General features: G+C 40.5%; 2 protein-coding genes across 3 annotated transcripts; both read left to right on the top strand.

The window, feature by feature from the left end:
- Positions 1-1,175: 1,175 nt before the first annotated feature.
- Positions 1,176-4,136, top strand: LOC115738647 (dolichol-phosphate mannosyltransferase subunit 1). Of its 2 annotated transcripts, none has more exons than XM_048275106.1 (8): positions 1,176-1,428; positions 1,878-1,977; positions 2,079-2,112; positions 2,196-2,272; positions 2,821-2,846; positions 2,946-3,110; positions 3,225-3,339; positions 3,737-4,136. In XM_048275106.1, the coding sequence occupies exons 1-8, from the start codon at positions 1,316-1,318 to the stop codon at positions 3,767-3,769; spliced, it is 663 nt and encodes a 220-aa protein (XP_048131063.1). In that variant the 5' UTR covers positions 1,176-1,315; the 3' UTR covers positions 3,770-4,136. The 2 variants fall into 2 exon arrangements, with proteins under 2 accessions (XP_048131063.1, XP_030527193.1); XM_030671333.2 differs by having other exon boundaries at positions 1,179-1,428; positions 3,714-4,043.
- A 2,892-nt stretch (positions 4,137-7,028) lies between these two features.
- On the top strand, positions 7,029-10,122 carry LOC115738644 (butanoate--CoA ligase AAE1-like). Its single transcript, XM_030671328.2, has 2 exons — positions 7,029-7,332; positions 8,464-10,122. Exons 1-2 carry the CDS (start codon positions 7,117-7,119, stop codon positions 9,934-9,936), a joined length of 1,689 nt encoding a protein of 562 aa, XP_030527188.1. The 5' UTR covers positions 7,029-7,116; the 3' UTR covers positions 9,937-10,122.
- The last annotated feature ends 4,637 nt before the right edge of the window (positions 10,123-14,759 follow it).

Genomic DNA, 14,759 nt, shown 5'->3' with positions numbered 1-14,759 from the left:
CAGGCGGCATAGGTGTCTCTACCAATTGGACTGGACATCCTATCTTGTCATTAAACTTATTCCGGGTCTCTCGCCCGGGCCCGCTATGTCAAAAGCCGCCGCCCCCGCCTCCCCCTGCCCAACTTGAAACCACCAGCTTATCCAGTGCTTACAATGCCAACTATTCCCAATCATGAGTCATCTATTTCTTCTCATAAGAAGAAGAGGGAGTGGAACCATATCACATCCCGGATCGATTTATGCATGGTCGAAAACCTGTCAAGGACATTTAAAGAAAAGAGGCTCTCCATTTGTTCTTCCCGGGGATGGTATCGTTTCCTAGATGTTCTAGTCCAGGTGATTTGGATTGTGGTGGGTTTCGGTACGTGCGTCACCCATGTCCTTCCTCTCAAAGTTGGAGGACAACTATTGATTAGTAGAATGATCCTTGCCATTTTCAAAAGTATAATGATAGCTGTAGGTCGGTTGCTACCTAAGGAAACTTCGATTCGATCTTCCCTCGGGAGGGATAAATCACACTTCTTTCATTCAAGATACTACGCCCTTCCTCATTTGTGGGTGTCTAGGTATTCACCGTAAAAAACATTTCCTCATTTGAATCTCGCCCTTCACTCGTTGACTATGCCATCAATGTTAAAAATTGGTATCGAAATTGGAAGTTTTAAACACATATTTTATCCAATTGATTGTGAATTTGAATATGAAATGAATTGATTTTTGCTAATTTTAACCAACTTTGAATCAAAATTGTGCCTAATACAAGCAGAAATTTTAAAATATCGGTGAAAATTTATTATGTATTTATTTAATCAACTTTTTAGTTAATAAAATCTTTCCCTTAAACATCGTAAATTATAATTTCAAAGTCAGTTTTCGATTAATGTAGATTAATTATCTTAATAAAAGCAACTCGAACAGATTACTTGACAATTTATTTTTTTTATGAAAATGACGCTTGTAGTTGTAGCATTATGGATTTGCTTCTTCTTGGGAAAACCTTACTTCATCTTCTGTCCATCTCTGGACGGGAAGATAAACATGGAATTGGGCCGGACCCGAGCCGACACCGAGAACCCGGCCTAATGGGCGAACATCACAGTGCCACAATTTGCAATTTTGCCATCGTCCCGTTGCCCCCGCCAAACTGACGAAAATGCCCCCGCTTTCAAGAGAGCAGCCGAAGAACCAAATGGCGGAGTCAAAACCACGCTCAGACGGAGATCGATGATCTGAAGCATCTCTCGCTATTTTGGGAGAAAATCCGTGTCATTGCGAGAGCGATCAAAGCTCGAGGGTTCATCGATCCTGCTCGTCAATGGAGGGAGTCCAACCGGAAGGGGTTGGCGACAAGTACAGCTTGATAGTGCCCACCTACAACGAGCGTCTCAACATCGCCCTCCTCGTTTACCTCGTCTTCAAGCATCTCCGGTAACGGAATACTCTTTCTTCCGATCTAATTTTGCATGTCGGCCGAACTTGTGACTGATTGATTCTTCTCTTTGTTGTTGTTGTTGTTGTTTTTTTTTTTCCCCTCGTGGGTCGATGCATCGTGTTTTTTCATCTGATTATGCTTAGTTTGAACTTGACGGATCGAGGGCTCTGCTATGCATAGCTGCATTGAGAAGTGAAAATGGCGATTGTTGATTTCTATTCGGTTGTTCATAGGTGTAATTGTGACGCGCCGAAAGAAGTTCGACTTTTTTTTTTTTTTTCTAAGTAAGTGTGTTAGGATTTTGACCATGAATTTCGGTTTTTGATATTCGCGACCAAGTTTTTCAAGAAGTCAGAAAAATGGGTCATTTTTTACCAAAAAGATGAAAAGTTCGTACTTGATTGTGATGATGATCTTGTAGCATTTTCTTTCCTGCCTGATGCAGAGATGTCGACTTTGAGATTATCATCGTTGATGATGGAAGTCCTGATGGTACTCAAGATGTTGTTAAACAGTTGCAGCAAGTGTACGGCGATGACCGGATTGTAAGTTTGATTTAGCGGATGGAAACTTCAGCTTCAATTTGATTGGCTGTTTTGCTTTTCGCTAATTCACTCCTCTGCTTGTGGGTTGTTATTTGGTACAGCTTTTAAGAGCAAGGCCTAGGAAGCTTGGTTTAGGTGAGTTGACAAGTCGATGGCTCGGCCTGTCTACATATTTTATGCGTAGAAGGGATTTGGGTCTGATGTGAGTTTAACTTCAGGAACGGCTTATGCTCATGGTTTGAAGCATGCATCTGGCAATTTCGTTGTGATTATGGATGCTGATTTATCTCACCATGTAAGTATGCTTACCCTGTAAGCATGTACAATCCATTCGTGTAGAGTTGCAAGTTCGTTTTGGTCGAAAAGCTCATCTTCCACTCTTTTAGATTGAGGGAGAGACATGGTTATGTCCACAGAGAGCTGTGGATTTTGGATGAATCCCAATGTTAGGTAGATAGTACAATGCCTTTTCATACATCAACTTTAGTCTCAAAGCTCTGGTTGGACATTCTTTCCGACTCAAACTTTGAGGGAGTTCTTGTGGCTTTTTCTATCATACTTAACAGATGTCATGCATAGACCAGGTAGATGTCTTGATTGTTGAAACAGCATTGTTGTGTCCCTTGCAATATCAATACGAGACCCATATGTGGGGTAATTGTTCCCAATTATCCTTGCTGCCTTGGGGATATGACGGGGTGATGAATTGCCTAAGTTTGGATCTCTTTGTTATTTTCTCTAAATAAAGTATCCGTCGTCCATTTCGTATTCCATTTCCTTCCTTCCCTTCCTCCTTTCTCTTCCCATCTCTCTCTGTCTGATCTGGTTGGTCTGGTTATGCAGCCCAAATATTTGCCGAGTTTCATCAAGTAAGGAATTTGCTCGAACTTTTGCATTGCTCTCATGCCTATCAATGCCTGTACATTGGTCAAATCCTCCTAAGGCTTTTCCTTCTTCATGTTTATTAGGAAACAGCAGGAAACTGGTGCAAGCATAGTTACTGGGACTCGGTATGTTAAAGGTGGGGGTGTGCATGGATGGACTCTTATGCGTAAACTCACTAGCAGGGGAGCCAATGTGCTAGCTCAGACATTTCTATGGCCTGGAGTATCTGATTTAACTGGATCTTTTCGGTAGGTGACTAGAATAATAGATATAGGAAGTACACTAAATTCTTGTCTTTATTGTTTAGCAACCAAAATTATATTGCATAATGATGGAACTAATAGTTTGTTTGTATTACCTAGTCTTTATCGGAAATCAGTTCTTGAAGATCTTATTAGCTCCTGCGTCAGCAAGGGCTATGTGTTCCAGATGGAGATGATTGTTCGGGCCTCTAGAAAAGGATACCATATTGAAGAGGTACTTTATACAGCTACCTTATTTAGTTGAACGATAAAATGAGGCTTCTCATCTTTTTCTTTTAATAAAAAAGAATGTGCCTCCTCTTAAAGTATGAGCTAGCTGTCTGATCCACTATCTACTATTACTATACGTACAGACCGTTCTTTAAGTTTGAACAATGCATTTATTACTGGCACCTTTCTTGTATTGTGGAACACATCACCTTCTGGCCTTCTCATCCTTGTCTCTGTTGCATTGTCATGCACGGTTACTATTTTCAGCCAAAACTTAATCCAAATTGAGATATATCTGCCAAGCTAATCGAGGAAATTGCATGGCACTATTTGATGTCTATATTACCTCTTCTGATTTGTGTTTTAATTAATTTGCAGGTTCCTATTACATTTGTCGACAGAGTATTTGGAAGTTCAAAGCTTGGGGGATCTGAAATCATTGAATATCTAAAAGGCCTTGCATATCTGCTGGTCACAACGTGAATTTGAAGATCTGTCTTCTTTAGCATCCTAGTTCACTAACTTTCCATTATACGAATTAGTTAAGGTTATAGATTAGGTCTTGCGGCAGTTGTTGCTTTATACTCTCTCCTGTTGCTTGGGTTTTTTCAAGGCGACCATGCATACTTCAGATGGGTTACTCAACAGAAGCACGTCTTTACAGACTAAAAATGATGATGAAATTGACGACTGTTGAAATTTGTGGGATGAACAATTGTTTTGGGTCCATGTATTATGAGCATTCATACAGTACAAATTTTTCATTGGATCAACGACAGATGAAGGGAAGATTACCTGTGCTGTTGCAGTCTGCTTTCCCCTTATATTCCCGCTGTTTTGTCCCTTGGTCATGGTCTAAACCAGAGTAATGAAAGGTGCACGGAGAAAGAAACAGTTCGATTCTGATCAGCAGTTGGCACTTGGCAGTGGATGGCTCGTCATTCATGTTACGCATCAAGTTTGTGCCTTTGCAGGTATAACATTCTATCTTGAACCTGCGGTTCTCTTGGTAACTATCTGCATGGGGCGAGCTTATATAATCCTTGGTAACTTGTTCCTCCCCCCCCCCCCCAACTATTCTCAAACTCCGAAACAGACGTAACATGAAATGAGCAGGTTGAACTGTTGACAGAGGATAGATGCTGGTAATGCATTGCGAAATAATGCGGAAGATTCTCCTTACAACTTTGCATATGAGCCACTTTACCAAATGCCCTGGGTACGGAAATTAAGTTCATTGATGTACACACTCTGGTGAATTCTTGCAAGATACACCGCACGATGCCGAATTTTTTTTTTTTTTGGTCAGAGAATTAGCGTCCCATCAGTTATATATTCTTGCATATCGCAACTTTTTTTATCAATTTCATGAAGTTAACGGTGCTGAAATGGGCATTGGTACGCTGCCACTTTTGAGTATCTATTATGAACACATGTGCATAAGGATACCAATTAATGATACGGTTCATCTCAAAAAACAAAAAGCCAATTTGTTGTGGTCGGTGGCCGGCAAATTCAATAATTATCCACGTCATGATTTCCGGTCGAAATTGATCAGATGGACATATTGATAAATTATTAAAAGATTTATGACTAAATTGATTAAATTAAAAGGTTTATTACTAAATTGGTCAAATTTAAAAGTTTAAGATTGAATTGGCACAAATGCAATAGGGTTTAGGACTTTCTTAATAATTTCCTTTCCTTAAAACAATAGGAAGTTTCAACCTCTTTAAAATGATTCGACAAGAAAAATTAGGAAAATTGTCAAATCAATCTTAAAATTATAGTACGGATGACAATTAAGTCCCCAACTTCTTATTTTTGCCAATTTAGTTTTAAATCTTTGTGTCAATTTAGTTTTAAATCTTTGTGTGAAACTTCAATAAAGTCCTTCTGTCCAAATATTTTTTTTTTCAGGATTCGTTGTTGTGGCGAAGGGCCGTGTAGGACGGCCGGCAATGACTGGACCACCATGTTGACAATTTTAGACGAAAATTAACTTGAATAACTCTATTGAAATGTCACACAAATGTTTGGGAGTATATTGGAAAAATTGAAAATTTTTGAACTGTATCGGTATCCGACAATAGATTGAGGAATGCACGAGATTCTTGACACTTTAATAAACTTAAAAAAAAAAATGCCATGTCTAGATTTGCTAGTTAACTTATCCCATTGCAGTGTAATTTAGCCCGGATTAGTCGTAACATGAACAATGTGCCAATTCCATAAGTTATCTTGTTGGGTCGTCGTTTACCATGATTGGATGGTAACTTACCTTCACGGGCAATGACTCACCTAAATTTGTGTCGCAATATCGGCAACATCTACAATTAGTAACATATACAATTTGATAATGTGACACTCAATAAATTAATCTCAAAGTATCATCCTAAAAATAAATTGGTAACGTCCTTTAAAAAGTACTTATTTACCTTATTGGAAATCGTTTGCCTTGGAAGAAGTACGAGCTGGGTTTTAAGGATCGGTGACTTACCCTTATAAATCACGATTAGCCTTTAATTCACCGTAAAGTCGGTTGCACATACAGTTTGTAACTCGTTTCTATGGCTGGTGATTTAGCAAAGTACTTAGTAAGAGGAATCGATAACTAAATTTTGCTAAAAAAAGCTTTTGCTTTTGTAAATTTCCTTTTCATTCATAAAGTAGCAAAATTTTGAGAATTATCTGTAAACATAGTAATATTGCATGAAGAATCGTAAATGGCAAATGAAAAGGGATAAGTACACCATGAGTGCCATAACTTGTGTACGGCGTTCACTTGAGTGCAATAACTTTCAAAATGTTCACTTATGTGCCATAATTTTCAAAAATCATTCACTTGAGTACCACATCGAAGCAAAATCGTTCACTTAAGTGCTATATCAACTTTTCCGACGAGCCACGTCAGATTTCCGGCGAGCCACGTCGGCTTTCCGGCGTGCCACGTCGCCTTTCCGGCGTGCCACGTCGCCTTACTGGCGTGCCACGTTAGCTTTCCGGCCGCCATGTCGCCTTTTCCGGGGTCCACGTTAGCATGACATTCAAGTAAACAATTTTTGAAAGTTATGGCACTCAATTGAATGTCGCACAAAAGTTTTGACACTTTTAATGTACTTTTCTCCAAATGAAAATTAATAAATTACTTTTCTAGTTACGTAGGCTGGTATTCTCGTTTTTGCATTAGCTCAAATGACAAGGCTTTAACTCGCATCTCTACCGTGTGACTGTTGAGTCCAGATCTATTGGTAATTGGGCTATGATATTTATGTTGGGTGGTCTCGAGTCTCTCTCATCTCAAAAGCTAGCTCAAAGGATGATGCTTTCTCTCATAATTATAAAATCAACCAACCCCTTTCACAATTAATGTAGGATGACTCTAACATGTACGATCGACCAAGTTTTTTTTTTTCCCAACATGTATGATCGACCGAGTTGGTAAATTACTTTTGTGTTGGTAGGATAGTGTTTTTTTTTTTTTTCTTTCATTGTTCGATTTCGTAGATTAACTTTTTGGGTTCATAATTTCCTTTATAATACGACAAAATAATTTATGGTTTTGGATAACCTTTTTAATTTTGAGAGCCATAGGATGGTATGATTCATGATTGGTCTCTTCTGCCTTTCCGTATTAACGACGGCTCGTGGATTTCGCTCCTCGTGGTCACTCGATCCATCTCACTTCACCTCGAAAGATCCTCCCAAGCCTCTCGCTTCTTAATCTCCGTCGCCATCCTCTTCTCCTCCTCCTCCTCCTCCTCCGACGACGCCTGACCCCATGACGAGCAAGAAGCAGGTGGAGCGAATGATCAGGTGCTCCGCCAACTACGCTCCCCTGACTCCCATCAGCTTCCTCGAGCGCTCGGCCGTGGTGTACCGGGACAGGCTCTCCGTCGTGTACGGGGACGTCCGCTACACGTGGGGGGAGACGCTCCGCCGGTGCGTCAAGCTCGCTTCCGCTCTCGACGGGCTTGGCGTCTCCCGCGGTGACGTGGTGAGTCAACTCTGCTCCCCTCCCCTCCCAATCGCTAGGTGAACGTGAAGCGAGGTTCCTCGATCGAACCGTTCTTGCTTTTTCGGTTTTGGATTCGTCTCTCTCAGCGCGTTGACGACGAGAGGTGCCGATGATGAACTGTGCTTTGGGATTCTGGTGATTGGATTGCTTCTCTCGTGTTTTGGATGTTGTTAGAAGTTTCGCGATGACTTGATTAGGAGCTCAAGGCGATGAATCTTGGTTTCTATCTTTTGGGAGGAAACTGAGTGGTCCAATAAAGCACATAATGAAGCATCTGTATGGCTTTTAATAGCTTCGTATTGGAATCGGCTCATGCCTTGCTTTGGTCAGAACATTGCAGAAACAAGCCTCTTTGATCAGTGCTCTGTTCTCCGAAACTGCATCATTCCCCCATTATAGTTATCATTATGACATCATAACCTCCAAAACTCTGATTCTCTGGCCTGTCTTCCCTGATATCCTAATCACTTTTTCCAGTTTTGTTTCTCTTCATTAAGTGTTGGAGTCTACTTCTCCCTTGTACTTCCCAAATTGCCCGTGGAAGGATGAAAAGGTCAAAACGTCAGTACCTGATCTAAGCTGCTAAGATGCATTTTCGTGGTGTATATCTTTGGATTTTGATAGTTTGACTAACACGGAGATGATGGTCATTCAGTATCTCTCACATTCTGGAATAGCCAATTTTGTCACAAAATGGGGTTAAATTCATGCAGGAACATGTTTTCTCCTTACCTCTTGGATCAAATATGGGCCTTGTTGTCACTTAAACAATCCTACGGATTTGTCAGTTGATATTGATTTTGGTAAGGGTTAGGGTTGAAGTAGTCTCATGCCAATGTCATTTATATCTATTCTTGGTTACTCCACACAGGTTCTTGTTAGATGTGTGTCTACCTAATTTTCTGGTCCACTGGGTCCAACCCTTCTTACATGCGGTGCCGGGAGTTTAATTTGAAAGATTCCTTGTTGTTAAATTCCCCTGCTTTACTCATCTGTTCAGTAAATTTTTTCATGTCTTTTTGTTGTTGTCTAGTCTTTTACATAGTGCACTTAGCTGATCATATTCAGAGATCCTCTTTTGCGTGCCTTAGCCTCGATCTACTTGAACAGGTTGCTGCTTTGCTGCCAAATGTTCCAGCCATGTACGAGCTACATTTTGGTGTTCCAATGGCGGGGGCGGTTCTTTGTACACTGAACAGCCGCCACGATTCAGCAATGGTATCCGTGCTGCTAAAGCATTCTGAGGCAAAAGTTGTTTTTGTGGACTGCCAGTTTCTTCATATTATGCTGGGAGCATTTGACATACTGTCAAAATCAATGATCAAAATACCTACTCTAATTGTAATCCAAGATGGTCCTGAAATATCCTCCAATATCAGCTCCACGAATGCCACTTCCCAGCACATGGAATATGAACATATCTTGGAATCTGGCAAACTTGATTTTAAGGTCAAGCGGCCAGAAGATGAATGGGATCCCATCTCTCTCAACTATACTTCGGGAACCACATCGAACCCAAAAGGAGTCATCTACAGCCATAGAGGTGCTTATCTGAATTCTCTAGCGGCAGCTCTTCTGAACGAGATGAAATCGATGCCCGTATATTTATGGTGCGTGCCCATGTTTCACTGCAACGGCTGGTGTCTCACTTGGGCTGTCGCAGCTCAGGGTGGGACAAACATTTGCTTGAGAAGTGTCACTGCAGAAGGCATATTCGAAAACGTGGCTCGGCATAAGGTGACTCACATGGGTGGTGCTCCCACTATTCTGAACATGATTGTCAATGCGCCAGCTAGTGAACAGAAGTCGCTGCCTGGAAAGGTCATGGTCATGACCGGCGGGGCCCCGCCACCTCCGGAGGTCCTTTTCAGGATGGAAGCGCTAGGATTCGGGGTAACGCATGCCTACGGCTTGACAGAAACTTATGGGCCAGGAACAGTCTGCACTTGGAAACCAGAATGGGATTCTCTCCCCCCCGAAGCACGTGCTAAGATCAAGTCCCGACAGGGACTGCACCACCTTGGCATGGAAGAAGTCGATGTTAAAGATCCTGTCACTATGGAAAGTGTACCTTCCGATGCTAAGACCATTGGCGAGGTCATGTTCAGGGGCAACACTGTGATGAATGGATATTTGAAAGACACGGAAGCAACCAAGACTGCATTTAAGGGCGGATGGTTCAGGAGTGGTGATTTGGGCGTGAAGCACGCAGATGGTTACATAGAACTAAAAGATCGCGCCAAGGACATCATTATTTCAGGGGGAGAGAATATAAGCACGATCGAGGTGGAATCCACTTTATTTGGTCATCCAGCTATACTCGAGGCAGCTGTTGTCGGGAGACCGGACAATTACTGGGGGGAAACACCTTGTGCATTCGTGAAGCTGAAGGATGGGTGCAAGGTTACCAAGGAGGAAATACTCAAGTATTGCCGGGATAAACTGCCCCACTTTATGGCGCCCAAGACAATTGTTTTCGCTGATCTTCCGAAGACTTCAACCGGGAAGACGCAGAAATTTGTCCTTAGGGAGAAGGCCAAGGCCATGGGAAGCCTTACTAGAAACTTGGGCAGCAAACTGTAAGCTATAATCTCCCGGTAACATGTATTCTTGATTCTTGCTTCATTTTATTGTTGCAGGGGTCGGATAACTAAAATTAAGCAGTTGTTAGTTTACGGGTGTGTTCATCAATTGTCCTTGATGTGTACTGCAACCGTGCTCAGGAGTTGTATAAATCATGTGGAAATATTCGCCGGGGCTCAGCTACAATTGGCCGGTTACAGCATAACATTTAGAAATAAAGAAGAAGAGAGGAATTGAGAAGCTTATGTATTACTTGATGATTTGAAAAGAATAAAAGAGGAGCCTATTTATAGGCTATGCACGATGATTAAATACAATAACGAAATAGTACATAATCAATTAGAATCAATTGGTATGATATCTTATAATCAATTAGTATGATATCTAGAATATAGGGGATAGTTACAATATTACAATATATATAACATTATCTAAATATATCTAGTAATACTTGATATTAATAATATCTAATACCTACCCCCCCTTAAAACTCAAGGTGACGTAGAAGAAGTCAAAATATCAACAGTTTGATTAGTAGATGAAATGGAGACAAGTTGTACAGTGCCACGGAGCGCGTGATGTTGCATGAAATGACAGTTGTTCTCAATGTGCTTGGCGCGCTCATGGAGAATATCATTGTGGGTTATTTGAATAGCACTCCTGTTGTCGCAGTAAATGATTGTTCCATTATTATGATAGACTCTCATGTTTTCTAATAACCATCGTAACCAAAGTAATTTCGATGTCATATCAGCGAGAGCACGATATTCCGCTTTGGTGCTTGATCAAATGACAATGGTCTATTTCTTACTATGCCATGATATGAGTGAGGTACCAAGAAGCAGTAGCCTACAGTGGAGCGATAATCAAGAGGGTCACTTGCCCAATCAACATATGAACAAGCGTTCAACTCTAAAGCAGAGTCGGTAAAAAAATGAAGACCATGAAAGAAGGTGCCCTTGACATATCGAAGAATACGAAGAACAACATTAAAGCGAGTCGTACGCGGTGCGGTCATGAACTGACTGATTATGTGAACTACATAGGCAATATCAAGACGAGTAACAGTAATATATACAAGGCTACTAACCAACTGTCGATAAAGTGTAGAATTCAAAACAATAGTTCCATCATTGCCATTAAATTTGATATTTGCCTCGATGGGAGTTTTAGTAACCTTGATATCGGTGAGTCCCGCACGAGAAAGAAGATCGGTGGCATATTTTGTTCGAGAGAGATAATACCTCGAGGAGTCCGAGGCAACCTCCAAGCCAAGAAAGTAACTAAGTCGCCCGAGATCTTTCATTTCAAACTGCTAACTAAGATATTGCTGGAGTTTTGTGATACCGATATGATAATCACTAGTAATAACCATGTCGTCCCCATACAAGAGCAGTAGAATATTCCCGTGAGATGTTATTTGAACAAATAGAGCATTGTTCCGGAGACTAGATGTAAAGCCAAGACGTTCCCTAGTGGAACTAAACTTTGAGTACCATGTGCGAGAAGCCTGCTTTAGTCTATATAAAGCTTTTCGTAACCGACATACTTTATTAGAAGCAATAGTGTACCTAGGAGGTGGCTCCATATAAACTTCCTCAGCAAGATCGTCGTTAAGAAAGGCATTTTTGACATCCATCTGAAATAGAGACCATCGCTTAATGGTTGCAACAGCAAGAAAACTTTGAACAGAAGCAAGACATGCAACTGGAGCAAATTTCTCATCATAGTCAATCCCATACTCTTGAGTAAAACCTTTCGCAACTAGTCAAACTTTATAGCGTTCCACTGTACCATCTTCCTTAGCTTTGATCTTATACACCCATTTATAACATATAATAGACTTTTCAGGAAGCAAATAAACCAAATCCCATGTATGAGATTTGTCTAACGAGTATAACTCATCGGCTAGAGCTTGCTGCCAAAGAGGGTTATTTTGAGCTTCTCTCTATGTGTGAGGCTCATGAAAAGGAGCAATAGTGGAATAACAATGGAAGTCACAAAGCTGAACAGGTTGACTTACACGAGTGGAACGACGAGCGGGAGAGGAGGGAATGACTTAGGCTAGAGAATCCGCAAATGGTGCGGACAAATCGGGAGTTGCCGAAGTAGGATCACCAGAGGTACCTGCATCAAGATTAGAGGAAGACAACTCCGAAGAGGCAAATTCAATTGATTTAGGAAAAAAGATCTAGTAAAGGATCGGTAAAGAATGAAGTAGAAGGAGAGGAGTCAAAGGGACGAAGTGAAGAGAACATCTTGTGTTCCCAAAAGGTAAGATGATGAGATATGCGGAGTTGATTAGAGATAGGATCCCAACATCGATACCCTTTCCGGTCAATTCCGCACCCAAGAAAAACAACATAGATGAGCACGAGGTTCTAACTTCGTGTGTTCATTTGAAAGAAGATGGACAAAACAAGCACCGTCAAAAACTCAAAGAAGATGATAATTAGGGATATTGCCATAGAATCGCTCATATGGAAAGATATTACTTGTAGTAGCTGATGGAGTGCAATTGATGGTGCATATAGCAATGTGAGAAGTTTCTCCTCAAAACTATTTTGGAGAAGAGGCTGAGATTAGAAGACAATGAACAACATCTAAGATGTGTCAATGTTTATGTTCAGCTCGACCATTTTGTTGATAAGTTCCTGGACAAGAACGGTGAATGTCAGTACCATTTTGCGAAATAATTTTAAGAAACTCTGTATCTCTATATTTTATGGCATTATCGGTACGAAAGATCTTGATGCTTTTGGGAAATTGTGTTTTAATGATAGCAACAAAATCTCGATAAATACGAGTCAATTCAGAATGATGCTTCATAAGATAGATCTACGTCTAATGAGAATGATCATCTACAAAAAAACACAAATTAGTGGGATCCTCCCATAGTGGGAGCAGGAGATGGGCCCCAAATATCAGAATGAATCAAATCAAAGGGAGCATGAGACACTATTCACTAAGATCAAAAGGCGAGGCGTAATGTTTTTCCAGCTTACATGACAAGCAATCAAAATGTTTATTGTTGATGGAACCCGAATGACCACTAGAAATCAAATAACTTAGAGGAAGAAGCATGACCCAAACGAAAATGCGAGGTTTCAAATGATATTGTGACAGCACAACTACTAGGAGCATTTGGAAGCTTTAAAGAGATAAGCTCGAATAGGCGTCCCACTTTACGGTTTGTCCCAATTATTTGTTTCTTCCATGGATCTTGCACACGATAACCTTCAGAAGAGACATGAATGTCAAAGCCAAGTTCATATAGTTGACCCACATATATCAAATTCAAATAGAGCTTAGGAACAACGAAAATGTCAAGTAATGATAATGTGGACATTGATATATTTGCTATATGGCTAACTAGTATCTCGTGAATTGTCACCGTATGAATAGTAGGTGTTTGTGAAAGAAACGACTTTGATTTAAATAAATTGATGTTCGAAGTCATGTGATTGCAACAGGAAGAATAAAAGTACCATGAATAAGAAGCACCCGGAGTCACGACAGCAGTAGAGGTGCCGGAGATAGAGGAACTAGAAGTACTAGATTCTCGAAGAATACAACGGAGATCCTCTATGGATAAAGTAATAGACAAGCTGTTGGGAGAACCCTCAATAGTAGTTACAGTAGTAGATGAATGTGCAGGTGGACCTTTGTATCGAGATCGATTGTTTGTCCCCGTAGGTTGCCTAGGTTGACAATGATGGCAAGTGGATGCAAGGTGAACAATACGATGACAATATGTACAATAAGGCCAGTTAGATGAGGAAGAGGCTAGAGTGGCAAGAATTGTGTATCTAAGAGTAGAGAGGATAGAACGATGCACCTTCGGGGTAGCATGCTGAGTCTCTTCAGTCAATAATTCCATTACCTCAAGATGAGGCAACGGATCACGACGTAGAAGTGAAGCTCGTACAAGTTCAAATTCATTATTAAGTGCTATCAGAAATTGCATAACACGCATACGATCACAATATTCATCGAACTTGAAAGCGTGCGTATCAGCGTCCCATTGTGGCTCGGATGGAGCCAATTGATCCCAAATAGCATGCATAGAGGACAAAAATCGTGATTGGACTAACCTGTCCCTTGATACATAGATGCAAATTACCTAATAGCCGATATTGATGAGCAATATATGAGGTAGAATAATGACCAACAAGCAAATCCGTTGCTTTCTTTGCTGTATTGAGGCAACCAAATTGAAGCCTGATAGAAGGAATTAAACTATTTTGAAACAATGTTAAAATCTAATGATTCTTGTTGTCCTATTCGTCTAAACGCTCATTGAATTTGTCTTTAGTTTCCTCGACAGCTCTCTTAGGCGAGCGAATCTCACCGATGACATAGCGCCAAGGTTTGCATCCTCTCAAAAAAATGGACATTTCTTGAACCCATAAAATATAATTGGTTCCATTCAACACATTTTGAATGGGTATTGGCACATCGATTTTATCCATTAGAAGGCACTAATTATGACAAATATTAAGAAAGTAATACCTGTCGCAACCTAAAATTTAGAAAAATTTAAGGCTAATGGATTATCAGGTTAATTACTTAACTAACCTAACTCGGACTCTCCCAATTTTATACCAAATCGCAACTTAAGGTTCAATTGTATTTTGAATTCGGAGTCACCATTAATTATTTACGGTAGGTCAATTAGAAATCTAAATAAAATAGCGGGAGAACTATTTTATTCTTATGAACCAGATATTAAGAGTTCGGGGACTTGACTACGCTAGATTACTCTAACGCCCTTTTGGTACCATTTTATTTCATGAAAAATCATTTGAGAAGGCAACATTAAT

This window comes from Rhodamnia argentea, chromosome 2 (genome assembly GCF_020921035.1).
Source record: "Rhodamnia argentea isolate NSW1041297 chromosome 2, ASM2092103v1, whole genome shotgun sequence".
Lineage (NCBI taxonomy): Eukaryota > Viridiplantae > Streptophyta > Magnoliopsida > Myrtales > Myrtaceae > Rhodamnia > Rhodamnia argentea.
The sequence above is the reverse complement of the archived record's forward strand: the minus strand, read 5'-3'. Positions and strand labels throughout refer to the sequence as shown.